The following is a 15495-nucleotide window of genomic DNA, read 5'->3' as shown; positions in this document are numbered from 1 at the left end:
AGTGTTGATAGCGTAATGTTGGTAGCAGATCCCTACCCCAATTCCAAACAACCTCTGAGTTAAAAGCATATATTTCGGCTTTCCAAATTTCACCAAGTTTGGCTTTGCTTCTAGCCTTTTCACATGGCGACCACCTCGTAAAGCCCAAAGCCGCTGTCTGAAAGCCCTCCCAGACGGGCACTACATAAAGACACATCGTCAGTTAAGCGCGGTCGACTGAGCTACAGCTACAGCTGCCCAATCAACTCGGGATTCAGGATTACTGGTCTATTATTTAATATTCAGCAACTTCAGGGGATTTTATCGATGAAAAGTGAAAACCATAAAAAATGAACATTAGTACATCACGGATTCAACTTTCAACTTTCAAGCCCATCCTACAATCGTCCGATCACCCCCAATCCATCCCCACCGTCCTTTTATATCCCGCCTAGTTCAAATTCAAATCCAGATAACTTGACCGTTTGAAGTTAAGAGGCAGACCCTCTTCTCTCTCTGTCCTTGGTATAAGATTCTTCTCTCCGCATTTCTCCGTTCATTTCCTCCTCTTCGCTCTCCTCCATCTCTCACCGACACAACCTCTGTGTCTTCCTCACCAGCTCCCTACCACAATGGCCCTAGAAAGGAAGCTCCCCTTACAGACAAGCAACATCGCCAATGTCCCCAGCTCCCGACCCTTGGTAGGGTCCGGCAAAACCATCGAAGAAACCTACCAGAAGAAGTCCCAACTCGAGCACATCCTCCTCCGGCCAGACACCTATGTTGGATCCATCGAGAAGCATACCCAGACCCTCTGGGTGTACGACGGTGGTGAGATGGTGCACCGCCCCGTCACCTACGTTCCCGGCCTCTACAAAATCTTCGATGAGATCCTCGTCAACGCCGCCGATAACAAGCAGCGGGACCCGTCCATGGATTCCGTCAAGGTGGTTATCGACGCTGAACAGAACTGTATCAGTGTGTACAACAATGGGGATGGTGTCCCCGTCGAGATCCACCAGGAGGAAGGGGTGTACGTGCCGGAGTTGATCTTTGGGCATCTCTTGACCAGCAGTAACTACGACGATACGGTGAAGAAGACGACGGGTGGGAGGAACGGATATGGTGCGAAGCTCACCAACATCTTTTCAACCGAATTTATCATCGAGACTGCCGATGGGAAGAGGCAAAAGAAGTACAAACAGGTACGTTTTTTGTGGTTTCAGAAATTATTTGTTGGATCTTGACTTCTAATGTTTTTCTTGATTCATTTTCTTGGTTTCTTGAGTTTAGTCTCGTGTTTCTCTTGATGATTTTAGGCTTTATGCCTGTGTTTGATTTACTTCTTGGTTGGGGCATTACTGATGAATTCGCCAGCGGTTCTAGGGTTGTTTTTGATAAATTCATCTTACTTGCTCTCAGACTTTATGCCTGTTTTACTTCCTGCCTTTGGTTTCCCATTTACGATTTAAAGCAAAATCTTACTCATAAGAAGGATTTCTAGTCTGTAAAATTGCATAAGGTTTTCTCTTTTCATGAAGGTATTCTCTAACAACATGGGGAAGAAATCAGAGCCCGCCATAACCAAATGCAAGGGGAGCGAGAACTGGACCAAAGTTACATTTAAGCCTGACTTAGCTAAATTCAACTTGACCCATCTTGAAGATGATGTGGTCGCACTGATGAAAAAGCGTGTCATTGACTTAGCGGGATGTCTTGGTAAGACGGTCAAGGTCGAGTTAAATGGGCAGCGGGTGCCAGTGAAATCATTCCTTGATTATGTCAACCTCTACCTTCAATCTGCCTCTAAATCCAGACCAGAGCCTCTCCCAAGGTTTGTCTTCAAGAAAGTCTGAACCAACCCCTCTTAAATTGTCACTTATTTTTTCAGATTAAACTTAATAATCTGGTTCCGTTTCTATCAGGATCACTGAGAAAGTTAGTGAAAGATGGGAGGTCTGCGTGAGTCTGAGTGAAGGGCAGTTCCAACAGGTAATTATGCAAATGTTGATTATTTACGAAGTTATGTTTGTTAGAAGTTAGACTTTTGGGATTTACACGTTTGAATGGGCTGGATTTATACTTCCCTCAGGTCAGCTTTGTGAATGGAATTGCAACCATCAAGGGCGGGACTCATGTCGACTATGTTACAAACCAGATCACGAACCATGTGATGACAATAGTTAACAAGAAGAACAAGAATGCCAACCTCAAGGCCCATACTGTAAAAAACCATTTATGGGTCTTCGTCAATTCTCTCATTGACAACCCTGCCTTTGATTCTCAGACCAAAGAAACATTGACAACTCGTCAGAGCAGTTTCGGATCAAAATGTGAACTCTCACAGGAATTCCTTAAAAAAGGTTTGGACCCTCAATTGAATTCAGCATCATATGGAACATAAAAAATATGCATGTTGCTAATGCTATCTATCTTGCAGTGGCCAAGTCTGGAGTAGTGGAAAATCTACTATCATGGGCAGATTTCAAGCAGAGCAAGGATCTTAAAAAAACTGATGGAGCAAAGAGACAGAGGATCACAGGCATTACTAAGCTCGAGGATGCTAATGATGCTGGTGGAAGAAACTCTGAAAAATGTACCTTAATCTTGACAGAGGGAGATTCAGCCAAGGCTCTTGCAGTAAGTTAACTCGTAGTTCATCTTAAGATGAATTTAACTGAATTAGGTTTGTGGAAAGCTTGTACTGAGTGGACTATCTTCAGATGGCTGGAATCTCAGTTGTTGGACGAAACAACTATGGTGTATTCCCATTGAGAGGCAAATTGCTGAACGTGAGGGAAGCAACGCACAAGCAGATCATGGATAATGCTGAAATCCAGAATATCAAACAGATCCTTGGTTTGCAGCATGGAAAGGAGTATGACAGTGTCAAGTCACTCAGATATGGTCATTTGATGATAATGACTGATCAGGTTAGATCCTAACATCTCCCAGCTTCTTTCCTTTGTCTGCAACTGCATATCGAGAATGGCTCTTTTCATGCTTTGCATGCTATCATTTGGATAATAAAGCCTCTTAATTCTTTGTGGTTGCAGGATCATGATGGATCTCACATCAAGGGACTACTCATTAATTTTATCCACTCATTCTGGCCATCTCTTCTCAAGATTCCTTCCTTTCTAGTGGAGTTCATAACACCTATTGTGAAGGTTAGCATTTACTAACTATGGTGGTTTGGCTTGACGTTATTGTGTTTGGTGAAGACGAGCAAATAACTTATGCTGTACAACACTCTTAATTCTGGTACAGGCGACTCACAAAAATGGAAAGGTCCTGTCTTTCTATTCCATGCCTGAGTATGAATCATGGAAAAACTTGGGGGGAAATGCCAGTGGATGGAGTATCAAGTACTATAAGGTTTGTCTGTGAAAATTAAGAGGGAAGTGTTCAACTAGATTATCTTTAGCATAGTATAGACTATATTATTGGTTGTGCTAATCAATATTTGGCCCTGGCCACAGGGGTTGGGAACAAGCACATCAAAGGAAGGGAAGGAATACTTCAAAGATCTTCACAAGCACAAGAAAGATTTTTTGTGGGTAGATGACCGGGATGGAGATGCAATTGAGCTTGCATTCAGTAAAAAGAAGATTGAAGCAAGGAAAAACTGGCTCCGGCAATTTGAGGTAGGGGAATTGCAGAGAGAAATTCAAAATTTTTAATGGTAGACTAGTGAACTGTTGCCAACAAGAAAATAATATCATAGACAAAATTTCTGATGGTGCTTTCTCGGTTCTTGCTCTGCAGCCTGGTACTTGCCTTGATCAAAAGGAAAAGCTCATCAAGTACAGTGACTTTGTCAACAAGGAGCTTATATTGTTTTCCATGGCGGATTTGCAAAGATCAATCCCCTCTATGGTGGATGGCCTTAAACCAGGCCAAAGGAAGATTCTTTTCTGTGCTTTCAAGAGGAACCTTATCAAAGAAGCCAAGGTTGCTCAGTTCTCTGGCTATGTATCTGAGCATTCAGCTTACCATCATGGTGAACAGAGTCTCATGAGTACCATTATTGGTATGGCACAAGATTATGTAGGCAGTAACAACATAAACCTTTTCCAACCAAATGGACAATTTGGAACACGGCACCAGGTTTGTATAAACTAGAAAAGATGAACTTGAAGTTAAAACCTCCATTTTAGTTTCCTGAAGTATCTCTTGTCCATCGCAGGGCGGCAAAGACCATGCAAGTGCAAGGTATATCTACACTCGACTATCTCCCATCACAAGATTCCTCTTTCCCAAAGGTGATGATATCCTCCTTGACTACTTGAATGAGGATGGGCAATCAATTGAACCCACTTGGTAAGTTTTCTTGTAAATGTTATTACTTTTTTAAAATTCAAGTACATGCCAATTATGCCTAGGGTTCTAGATTGAAGAGGTTAGGTAATTTAGATTGAAGGAATCATCTAAATGTTAATTCTTTTCTTAACATCCAGGTACATGCCGATTATACCTACGGTTCTAGTCAATGGAAGTGAAGGAATTGGAACTGGTTGGAGTTCCTATATTCCCAACTATAACCCAAGAGATATTGTTGCAAATATAAAGCGCTTGTTGAATGGTGAACCAATGGAGCCGATGGACCCCTGGTACAAAGGTTTCAAGGGACTAATTGAGAAAACAGCAACAAAGGAAGCTGGGTCGAGCTACACTGTCAGTGGGATCATAGAAGAAATCAATGAAACAACACTCAGAATTACAGAGTTACCAATTCGTAGGTGGACTCAGGATTATAAAGAGTTCCTGGAGTCAATAATGACAGGGAATGATAAAATCAAGGAGCCATTTATCAAGGTAAAGTTCCGACATAATTTCCCAGTATTAATTAATGGGTATTGCATGAAGAGAGTCATGCTCAAGGTGAGCTTTACTGCTTTCAGGATTATAAGGAGCACAATGATGACACAACAGTACACTTCGAAATTATCTTGTCTGAGGAGAACTTGATGATGGCCAAGCAAGAGGGTTTGATGAAGAAATTCAAGCTAACCACTACAATCAGTACAAGCAACATGCACTTGTTTGATCCGAAAGGCACAATAAAGAAATATGACAATCCAGAACAAAGTAAGAATCTTAATATATTATTGTTCCCCAGTTTTTCTTAAGTCACGTTTATGCATTCTCATTATGACATGCATTTTCTCTTTTATATGTTTGCAGTTCTTGAGGAGTTCTTTCATTTGAGGCTTGAATTCTACGAGAAGAGGAAGGTATGTTTGGCAGCACTTTTTTCTTCTGTTTCTTTGTTACTTTTTGAAAGAAATATCGTTGATTCCTGATTCCAAAATAAAAACTCTTGCAGAAAACACAATTGGACAATCTTGAATTAGATCTACTTAAACTGGATAACAAGGTCAGGTTCATACTTGGAGTTGTGAAAGGAGAGATCATTGTCAGCAACAGGAAGAGAGTCGATTTGTTCCTTGAGCTGCAGCAGAAAGGATTCACTCCATTCCCAAAGAAAACTAAGGCTCTTGAAGCTGCAGTAGCTGGTGCCAATGAAGATGGAGAAGAAAATGAAGAAAATTCAGAGGTTGTCAGCAGCAGAGGTGTGCGGGCTAGTGATTATGAATATCTGCTATCAATGGCAATTGGAACCCTGACACTGGAGAAGGTTCAAGAGCTCTGTTCTGACAGGGATAAGCTCAACCATGAAGTTGAGGAACTGAGAAAGGCAACTCCAAATTCTTTGTGGATGAATGATCTCGATGCACTAGAGAAGGAGCTCGATGTATGTCTTGAAATGTTTGCCACTTTGAGACTATCTCTATTGATCATGGATGTCATTTGTCTAATTTTTTTTTTCCCTTAATAATTTAGGAACAAGACAAGAATGACGCCCAAGCAGAGGAAGCAAGAAAGGAATTGAAAAACAGGGTCATGAGTGAAGCTGGTATGAAGGCTTCCAGACAGGCACCCAAAAACCCAAGAAAGACGAATGCAAAGAAGCCCAGCACTTCGGAGACTGTGACTGAGTCTGTAGCAGCATCGTCAGTAGGTTCTGCAATGGAGACAGGTATGCCCAAATCGAGGGTGTTTTGCCACAATGTGTATCAATCTAAGTATATTATTAGCATTGCTGAGTTATCATCTTTTCCGATGCTAACAGTTCCAGAGGTGGTGAAACCCAAAGGCAGAGGAGGACGTCCGAAAAAAGCTCCTGCTAAGAAGGTTTGTTTATTTGAATTCTTTTAATAATCCCAAGAGCTTCTCGGTCTTTTAATCCTCGGTCTGTTTATAAATACTGTTTTTTGTGTATGCCTTCCAGCAGGACAATATGAGACTAGTTGACAGTGATGAGGACGACGTAGATGTGATCGAGCTTAAAGAAAGACTTGCCGCATATAATTTAGATTCTTCACCTGAGCAATCGGCAGGTATCTTATTTTCATCGCATTATCTTTTATATAATGATCGTCCACTGGTTTTGTGTTCTGTGTTAATTTGCTGATGTTGTTTGGTTTCTTCCTTGGCAGTAATGGAAACTGAAGTGGCCAAAGTACCAGCAAAGAAGAAAGAACCAAGCAAAAGAGCTGCTGCACAGAAGCAACCTTCAAGCTACACAGAGATCTCAGATGATGATGATGGCATGGACGTACAGACCATACGAGAAGAAAGTATAGGAGAGATTGTCAGTGACGAAGATTTTGAGCCGGAGGTGGAAGAAGCCCCCAAAGGAGGGAGAGGAGGGAGAAAACCAGCTGCAAATGGCAAGGCGGCAGCTTCAACTAAGAAGAGAGGAGCAGCGAACAAGCAGACGTCCGTTTTGGGCCAGAAGAAAATAACAGACCTGCTGAAGCCCGCTGAAAATGCCGGGGTGTCGCCGGAGAAGAAAGTGAGGAAGATGAGGGCCTCCCCGTTCAACAAGAAGAGCGGTTCCGTGCTGGGAAGAGTCGGTGGAATGGTTGGAGACATTTCTCCCATGGGAAGCGAAGAACAACAGACAGGAACCTCTTCTGCTTCCACTGATTCTGCAGAACTGAGTGAAGTGGTGCCCGCAAGGCCAAGGCCACAGAGGGTGAACAGGGGGAAGGCAAAGTATGTGATTAGCAGCGAATCAGAGTCCGATGATGATGATGATGCTGCTGCAGATGATTCTGATTTCAACGAGGATGAAGATTAATTAAGGTTGGGATTCTCCTCTAACTGGAAGGAAAGTCAAGGGAAATTGACATTTCTTCTTAATTCTTAACAACTGTTATATTAGGTTTTAACTGAAATTTGGTGAAAGGATGTTTGTACCTTTGGAACCAAAAATTGCTTTTCTTTGAGCAATATGCATATTTGCCTCTATATGCAATTAATTCCATTATGGGTGTCGTCGCTTAATCATTTGATCAAGAATAACTGAATAGTTGTGAAATTATTGGTGAGTAATTTCATCTTATTAAGAGAAAGGTGCTTTTGTTTTTCATCTTGTTAAGAGAAACGAGTCAGCTGCCAAAAGGAAGAGGCCCTAATACTTTTGTGGCGTTTCTCTAGTTCAACTGGAAAACTGATAAATTCTTTTGTATGCATATGTATTGATACTATTTTGTATCAGCATTTGCTCCATCATACTATTTTGTATGCTCATGTATTGATAAATTCTTCTCTTTAAGTGATGGTTTGGCAGTAATTTCCAAATCAGCTGCCAAAAGTAAGATGCCCTAATAGTGGCCTGTTTGGCTTATTTTTTTACGTGGTCTTTTTTACAAGTTGGGAAGACTGATTTTTGGTCTATTCACGTTTGGCTTGCGGAAGATCTATTCGCCAAAAGACTCTGTTGAAAAGACATAAACATCCCATTTCGGGCTGATTTTGGGAAGTTTCAAATAAAGTTTCCCATGTCTTTTGTGTTTTAACTTCACACGGAAAGATGCGGACAAATGCACGGAAGATCTATTCGCCAAATGACTCTGACGTCTTTTGACTGTCAGAGATACAAGAAAGTCTTCTCAAAAAGATGTGTCAAACGAATCCTAAGTCAACAACTATTGGGAGAAGTTTCAATTTAATGTTCCTTTAACGCAAAAGTGTAATTATTCCATTAATTTAGTGGAGTTTAATTGTGAATAAATCCTACAAAAACATTTATCAATCACTTTTTCTTAGTTTTGATAACAAATCAAGTATAAAGATTTATTTAATAAAATAAACAAAAGCAACAAACACATTTACCCAAAAATAGTAGAAAATAATCTCAACAAAAAATGTTATGATCCTTTGTGAAGATGCTTCCAATTGCTTCATCATAGTCTTGGGAAATCAACTTCTACAACCTGTGATTAAAAGGTTCAAAACATTAACCTACCCACTAGGATGCAGAAAAAAGAATGTAAAAATGAATATTGCAGTGTTATGTATCTAACTTGGATGAACTCTTCCATGGCTGTCTTCTATAATACTGAGCTTTCCAACAGAGGCTACAAAGATTTTGGCTAAATGAGAATATTAAAACCATTGACATTGCAAAACTTATTCCACGTCAGAAGTGAGAAATGATTCCCACCTTGATTTCCTATCCAATATGCCATCACTGAATAACACTAATATTTTTGTTTTATTTAGGGCAAATTACAGATAGGTATCCTAAACTTTCAATTACAATATTTGAGTGCATTTTTAAAAAATAGGCACTTGGATCCATCTATTAGTATTCATCAGTTAAACCTTACATAATGTAAAAAATATCTTTTTTTTTTGTGTTTTTTCAAGATCATTCTACAATGTAAACGCATCACCAGTGAATGTCATCGTCAGAAAATTTGAATATATTATTTGTTGTCCATGTGAGAACATGATTGTGGGGAAGTTCGGTCACATTAGAATGATCCCAAAAATACATGAGAAGGATATATTTGACTGGAGTACTAACAGATGAACCCAACTGTCTGCCACCATCCCCAAAGTACAGGGTACCTATATGTGATTACCCTTTAATTAGCTTGAATAACGCAAATGCCCCATTTGTTTACTTACTTGAGTGAGTACATTTACCTGAGCAAGTATTCTCTAAGTAAAGAAAGAAAAAAGGAGTAAGAGGAAAATATAAGCGGCCCACCTTGCAAGATATAGTGGGAACCAATGTGATCAATTTACTGGTTGACCAATCTTACCCCGCTAAATACCAACAAACAAACAGTGCTAAATTGATCATCTGGACAGTAACTAATCATGTGATATATAGTCCTGGAAGGAAATGTTTAGTATATGTTTGGCATTGATGCTGAAGAAACGGTGCTGCTAATGTGTGGCTTGGAGCACCGTTTTCTCAGAAAATAGTGTCTTTTTTGTTTAGAATCATTGCTGCCAGGCAGGACGTTTCCTGGAGCGACAACTTTTTCTGTTTGATACCAATGCTCTAGGGAACGTTTTCTGCACTTCTACCCATTATCCACTGCCACATCACTGTGCTGTTGGCAGCAACGAGCTGCAACTCCAAAAAATGCCAAATTTGGTGGAAGGCATGGCTTGGAGCATCGTTTTCTATGGAAAAACGATTCCAAACATATGACTGTTTTCTGCAGCAACGTTTTTTCCTACGTGGCGCTGATGTGGCGCTGTTTTCTGGAGAAACAGCAACGGTTCCAAACAGACGCTTAATGATTGATAATTGCGATGAGATGATAAATAATCTTGTGACATTAGAATCCTGGTCTTTCATTTCATTTGTAGATGATTGAAAGCATCCATGTTTTCACCATTATTTATGTGGTTTTGCGGACACGGCTACACTCTATATGAATTTCCAGCAGTTCAAACACAGAAAAATTAACTTCATGGCAAACAGCTTAGTGAATTCCCACATTATGTGTTCATATTACTGCCATGACAATTATTTGATTAAAAAAAATATCCATGAAATTATGTAACAATTCCTTGTTCAAAAATCTACAATGGTAGAAGTGGCTGAACTCCATTTACAACCATTGCCTGTAAATCCATGTGAAACTAATCTTGAAGATCAATGAACTGCTATGTGGCTAAATCAAAGGAAACAAGCCGAGAACTGATAGCCTCTTCAAGATTCAGAATGGGACTTGATAATAAAATTCTGGCGACTGATAGGATTCATCATCACTGGTGGTCCGGCGGTACGAGGCCATGCCTGGAACTTCTTATCAGTTTCATCATACCATTCCTTATTTGCAACCGTTTTAGGTGTCTTTCCTGATTTAAGCAGCAATTCTGTCACAGAGTTGCTCAGACCAAAAGGACTAAAGCAAGGATGAACAAGATTCTTACAATTTACCTCCAAATAGCTTCTGGTCAGAAATCAAATTATCCATCACATATGCAAAGCCAAAAGTTCCCAATACAGCACCAACAATGTATTTTGCTGCCATGGTTAAACTGCATAGAATGCTAATGCCAATTTAGCATATTCCATGTATGTTATAACCTCTCATGAAGCAAAAACTGCAGCAAACGCTCATATGCCAAAAATTACCATAACAGGAGGAGGAAAAGAAAACATGATGAAGTAAGAAAGAAACCAGAATAACTGAGCATTGGTCTCAAAGGAACCATTCAACCTAAGCTTTTAGATGAGGTCCCTGAATAGGCTTCTCACCCGAAAGCCCACAGCCCCACTCATATCTTGTGCTGAAATTTAATTATTTATAATGAAGATGATGAAGACGAAACATTAGACCCCTTGATCAAACAGGCTCTAGGATTTGATACCATCTCATTTTGGAAGAACTAGGATTTAACGCTAGACCACTTGATTAATAGGTTTTCGCTTTCGTTCCCATTCTCACAAAATGTTGGTGATCATGAAACCCAAGTGAACAAGAGCCTCTGTGAAAAGAATTGGGATCTGCTCCTTACAGAGCATGCCTCACACCGTGTGAGGAGCAGATCAGGACTCCTCTGAGAAGATAAATGTCCTTTTCCACCGAAAAAAGGAGTCTAGTTCTCTATTCCCACAGCTACAACTTCCATTAATGAAGATTTATCTTTACATCAAACATAAATGTTATGATAATTGATCAAAACAATCTCTTCGAACATTAAACATCATATGGTTTCTTTTTATTAGGCTCAATTTGGAAGGAGTACAAATATAAGTACATATAAAATAATACAAAATACAAGATTTTGTAATCTACAAATTTGTATTTCTACTCCTTTCAAACGGAGCCTTAGTGACAAATATAATAACATCATCCAAACAGAGAGCCTCTGTGTACGTTGGTCGCTAGAAAAATTGAACTTGCAAATAGCACAACAAGATGGAGAAAGAAAGTATTGGATCGAATAAGCGAGAAAGATAAAACAATAGGAAAAAACAAATTAAATCATGAAAGGTTCATCAAATACTAAGTTGCAGAAAGTGAAGGAAAGAGAGAAAAAATTAAAAAAAACCAATCTTACAGTGATCTGAGACGCCAATCGCTGAAGATGGTATTTGGGTCGTCAAGTTCTGCTTCTGCTGAGCTTTTCTCTTTTAATAAAGTACAGATAGAAAGACAAGTGTCTCCTGGACGAGTCGCCCAGCAAGATCAAGACGGCCTAAAATGACTTTGAATTCTCCACGTAGACGTAGCGGTTCAACGGCAATGCACAGAATCGGATTTTGACCCGTCACTTAGGACGACTTGCCAAACACGTTGTGGCTTCCGGAGCGTTCTCACGCGATAGCCACTCCTTCCATACCTTACAGGCGACTGCACACGACAATTATACAACACCTCCCCACATAATATCGCAGCCACATATAAAGAATATCTCATCCTCTTATATGTTGTTATGCACAGGAGGATGCTCCGACAGTTGACTTCACTCATAACGAAAGAAAGCTAAGTATTTATTGGGCCTGAGCGGGCTGGGCTGGCGCATATGATAATGGGTATATAGGTCAGGTCTGAGCCACAAATTCTAGATCTGAGTCAGTCCAATCCATCAAGATCCGTTATCACATGACATGTTGCAATTTTTTTTTTTCAAAATCCAATTTTGCCCCTTGATAATACTTTGACAATGACTAACACCGAAAACCCTATAAACAAAGAACAACGACAGAAATACTTTTGGTTCGTGGAAAATCCACCAAGTACCAATAACTGAAAGACTGATTTCATTTTTATCTCCGTCAGACGATCACTCAATTGTATCCTGGTTTCTACACTCTCTACTCATTCCCTGAATATCAGACCTTTATTGATGAATTCGAATTTCCTCTCTCTCTGCGTTTTAGTGAAACTGTTTTCGTGGGTTGGTTTGGATTTGAGTTGTCTAAACCCACTTATTCAGTCTCATGTGTTTAGGATGCCTGTGCAACATTGCTAAACAATTTCTTGTGTAAAGAGATGATGATGATGATAAAAGAATATTATCTTGTATGGATACGATGGATTTCCCATTCTCTCTGGACTTAACAGAAAAAAAGGTTCTGCCTCATTTTGTTTTACCGACTTCTGGGTTGCAATATGAACTTAAAAACACAATCATCACCCTCTCCATCTGCTGCTATCAAGTTTGTCAAGCCAAAAAAAGTAATAAAGGCCCATTTGGTTCTCAGAATCAGAATCCCATTCTCATTCCAGGTGGAATGACATTCCTGGCCCCATTTGAGGAATGACCATACCTTCGTCCCCTCCGTTGGGAATTAAGAATTAGATCCCATTCCAACTGATGCCAAATTCTATTTCAATTCCCATATGAACCAATCAGATTATGGGTATGGACCATTCCCATTCTGATTCTAATGAATTCCGGTTTCAATTCCAACTGTAAATCAAATGGACTCTAACTTTATAAAGTATCAGAGCTAATAACTTAGGCCATGTTTGGTTCATTGCTTTGGGTTTCATTCTTTTAATTCTTGTTCATTCTAAGTAAGGATGAGAAAGAATGAATAACATTACAATGTTTGGTTACAAAATTCTTGCTATGTGCCACATTCTGTTTAGAATGAAAAATCAATGCATAGCACAAAAATTGAGGTCACATGCAGCATGAAAAATAATTATGCCCCATCTTGCACATTTTCATTCTTTGAGGAAAATATGCCTAAATAGATGTTTAATAGTGCACTACCGGGCAAATACTTTTATTAAAGTACTTTATGAAAGCACTTTTAAAAGTATTTTTATGAAAGAATTTTTTTAAAAGTACTTTTACAAAAGTACTATTATAAAAGCACGTTTACAAAGGTACTTTTACAAAAAGTATTTGTACTTTTATAAAAGCATTTTTATAAAAGTACTTTTATCAAAATATTTTTATGAAATCACTTTTACAAAAGTATTGTTATAAAAGCACTTTTATGAAAGTACTTTTACATAGGACACTTGACAGTCTAAAAAGATTTCATTTTTAGGAAGAAAGCATTTAGTTTATAGCAATATTTTCTCATTCTGCCTATTTTTACCCATTCTTGTCCATTTTGGAATTTCATCTTGAATAAGAATGAGAATTGAACTAGACATGGCCTTAAATGCTCAAGTTTTGTTATTTTATTTTTGGCCTCGCCTATAGAAGATGCATTGTCATTCCATTAGGAAATGGATTGGGCCTCCTATTCTTCTAAGAGCGTGTTCGTTTTTCGTGAAGTAATGGGGGGGGGGAGTTTAGCAATGGGATTTGACCAATTTACCTATGTTCGGATTTCAAAACAAGTGTACCAAGGTAAGTTTGATTTTCACAGGTATCACTTCGCTGGGTAAATGATACCCTTGCGAGGCTCAGGTAAGTTGATTTCCCGAGTGGAGGGTAAGCTGATAAAAATTGGAAATCTCGAGATTGCCTCCATAACATATAAAAGTTCGAGAGTGTATCTCTGAGTTCTACTTCTCCGAAAAATCACCTATGCGTTTCTCCTCCACTTCATTCTACTTCTCCCAAAAATCACCTCTGCGATTATCCTCCTCAACTTTTTGCTTCTCTGTCATTGATTTTTCGGTTGCTGCCCTGCTTGATCTAGTCATTGCTGCTGCTCCATCAAGTCATCGTAAATGCTGAAGAGTTTATCCTCATACAATATGTCATCCTCATCCTCCCTCTGTTGCTGGCACCATTGATCCTCCCAATTGTTGTCGCCATTCCATCTAGTTGTTGTCGCTGGTCATCGCTTTTTCCTCCATTGAAATGGTAAGTGATGAGGGCGGATTTGGCCCTCCAATGATATTGTGACACATGGCACCTCAAAACAATTAGGTGACACCCGGAACCACTTAGGCAATAACTTGCCTTAGCCAAGTTGATGGTGTCCCACCTGGTGGTCTGGCCCAGGCGCAACCTGGCGACCTGGCACAGGCGCCGACTTGGCGACCTGCGAGACGTGCTCGCCAACAAATTTGGCATGCATATCCTAACACTCCAATCCTTGGAAGTTGGTCCACGTGCCGAACGATCCGGAGGGTGGTCAACGTGTATGGCGGTTGCCTCAGGGAATCTCAGACCACTTAGATGACTTCTCGGAAATCTCGGATGCGGTGCGTGAAGCCCACGCCAAACAATGCATATATAAAGGCACCAACCCCAATGGCATTGGGGGGGGAGGGGGCAAGTAAGCATATTCTAGTTCTCATACTTTGTGATTTTTAGCTCGTAGTCTACTATGAGAGTACTGACTTAAGCATCGGAGCGACCTCGCCGAGTTAGCCACCCCGGGTCCTCTGACATTGATTCGTTGCAGGTCTCTAAAGAACTACAAAGCTCAACAATCAATCCAACTCGCCACCAGGCAGCTTGACCCTCTGGTTAGCTCGGCAACTAATAGACAACTCGACCCTCTGGTCAGCTTGACAACTAATAGGCAGCTCGGCCCTCTGGTCAGCTCGGCACTTTGGTAAGCTCGTCACCTAACCTGCCTAGCTCGACCCAGTCAGTTCGGGACCTAACATGCCCAGCTCGGCCCAGTTAACTCAGCACCTAATCTACCCCCAGGTCGGCGTCCAGGTCCTCATTGAACAAAAGTTCACTTTGGCATGAGTCATCAACCACTTGGAAGTAGACCAAATGACGAGGTACTTAGCACAAAAAATTGATTCATCAATAAGAATCGCTATTCCTCTTGTCGTTGTTCCACCGGGATGCACATAATGCATCTTATTTTTTTCATCTTATTCAAAAAATGTTGCTTCTCATCTTATTGTTCCTCTTTTATTATTATTTCATTGTTTTTTTTTTCTTTTGATTTTTTGTTTCTAGATTTCTTGGATCTGGTATTTTGTTTTTTTAGATCAATTGTGATAAGTAGAGTTTTCAGAATCATAACAAAGAAAACAATTCTTGTTGTAGAAGATCTACTCGGTCAATCATTGTAAGTATTTGCTTAAATTTTGAATTTCTAGATAGCATTAGCATCTCGTATCAAAACAACTCCAGCCACTATTTTTTTTTTTTGTATTTTTTGTCTTGTTTTCTATTTCATGAATTCTGCATCCAATTCTGATGGCTTCTTCGTTCAGTAAATGATTCTTCAATAATAAGGAAATTAACTCATAGCAATTATGATAGGAAAAGTGAATCAATTAAGACTTGATAAATCATTCAAAA

At 39.8% G+C, this 15495-nt stretch overlaps 1 protein-coding gene and 1 long non-coding RNA gene across 3 annotated transcripts; one reads left to right on the top strand and one right to left on the bottom strand.

Moving 5' to 3' along the window:
* The first annotated feature begins 485 nt into the window (after positions 1 to 485).
* On the top strand, positions 486 to 7315 carry LOC104585888 (DNA topoisomerase 2-like). 2 transcript variants are annotated; one of them, XM_010242912.2, is made up of 19 exons: positions 486 to 1184; positions 1521 to 1813; positions 1905 to 1971; positions 2072 to 2342; positions 2420 to 2619; positions 2703 to 2912; positions 3036 to 3149; positions 3250 to 3357; positions 3462 to 3626; positions 3748 to 4089; positions 4169 to 4302; positions 4440 to 4797; positions 4884 to 5070; positions 5167 to 5216; positions 5309 to 5737; positions 5827 to 6022; positions 6116 to 6177; positions 6278 to 6383; positions 6483 to 7315. In XM_010242912.2, the coding sequence occupies exons 1-19, from the start codon at positions 612 to 614 to the stop codon at positions 7127 to 7129; spliced, it is 4512 nt and encodes a 1503-aa protein (XP_010241214.2). In that variant the 5' UTR covers positions 486 to 611; the 3' UTR covers positions 7130 to 7315. The 2 variants fall into 2 exon arrangements, with proteins under 2 accessions (XP_010241214.2, XP_010241213.2); XM_010242911.2 differs by having other exon boundaries at positions 6275 to 6383.
* Positions 7316 to 9759: 2444 nt separating this feature from the next.
* Positions 9760 to 11523, bottom strand: LOC104585889 (uncharacterized). The gene is made up of 3 exons (XR_016082261.1): positions 11368 to 11523; positions 10241 to 10341; positions 9760 to 10158 (listed from the first exon to the last, which is right to left on the bottom strand). It is a non-coding gene; the product is annotated as an uncharacterized LOC104585889 (long non-coding RNA).
* Between the last annotated feature and the right edge of the window lie 3972 nt (positions 11524 to 15495).

Source organism: Nelumbo nucifera, chromosome 2 (genome assembly GCF_055504915.1).
Source record: "Nelumbo nucifera cultivar China Antique chromosome 2, China Antique-T2T, whole genome shotgun sequence".
Taxonomy (NCBI): Eukaryota; Viridiplantae; Streptophyta; class Magnoliopsida; order Proteales; family Nelumbonaceae; genus Nelumbo; species Nelumbo nucifera.
This window is presented reverse-complemented; position numbering and strand designations above follow the sequence as displayed.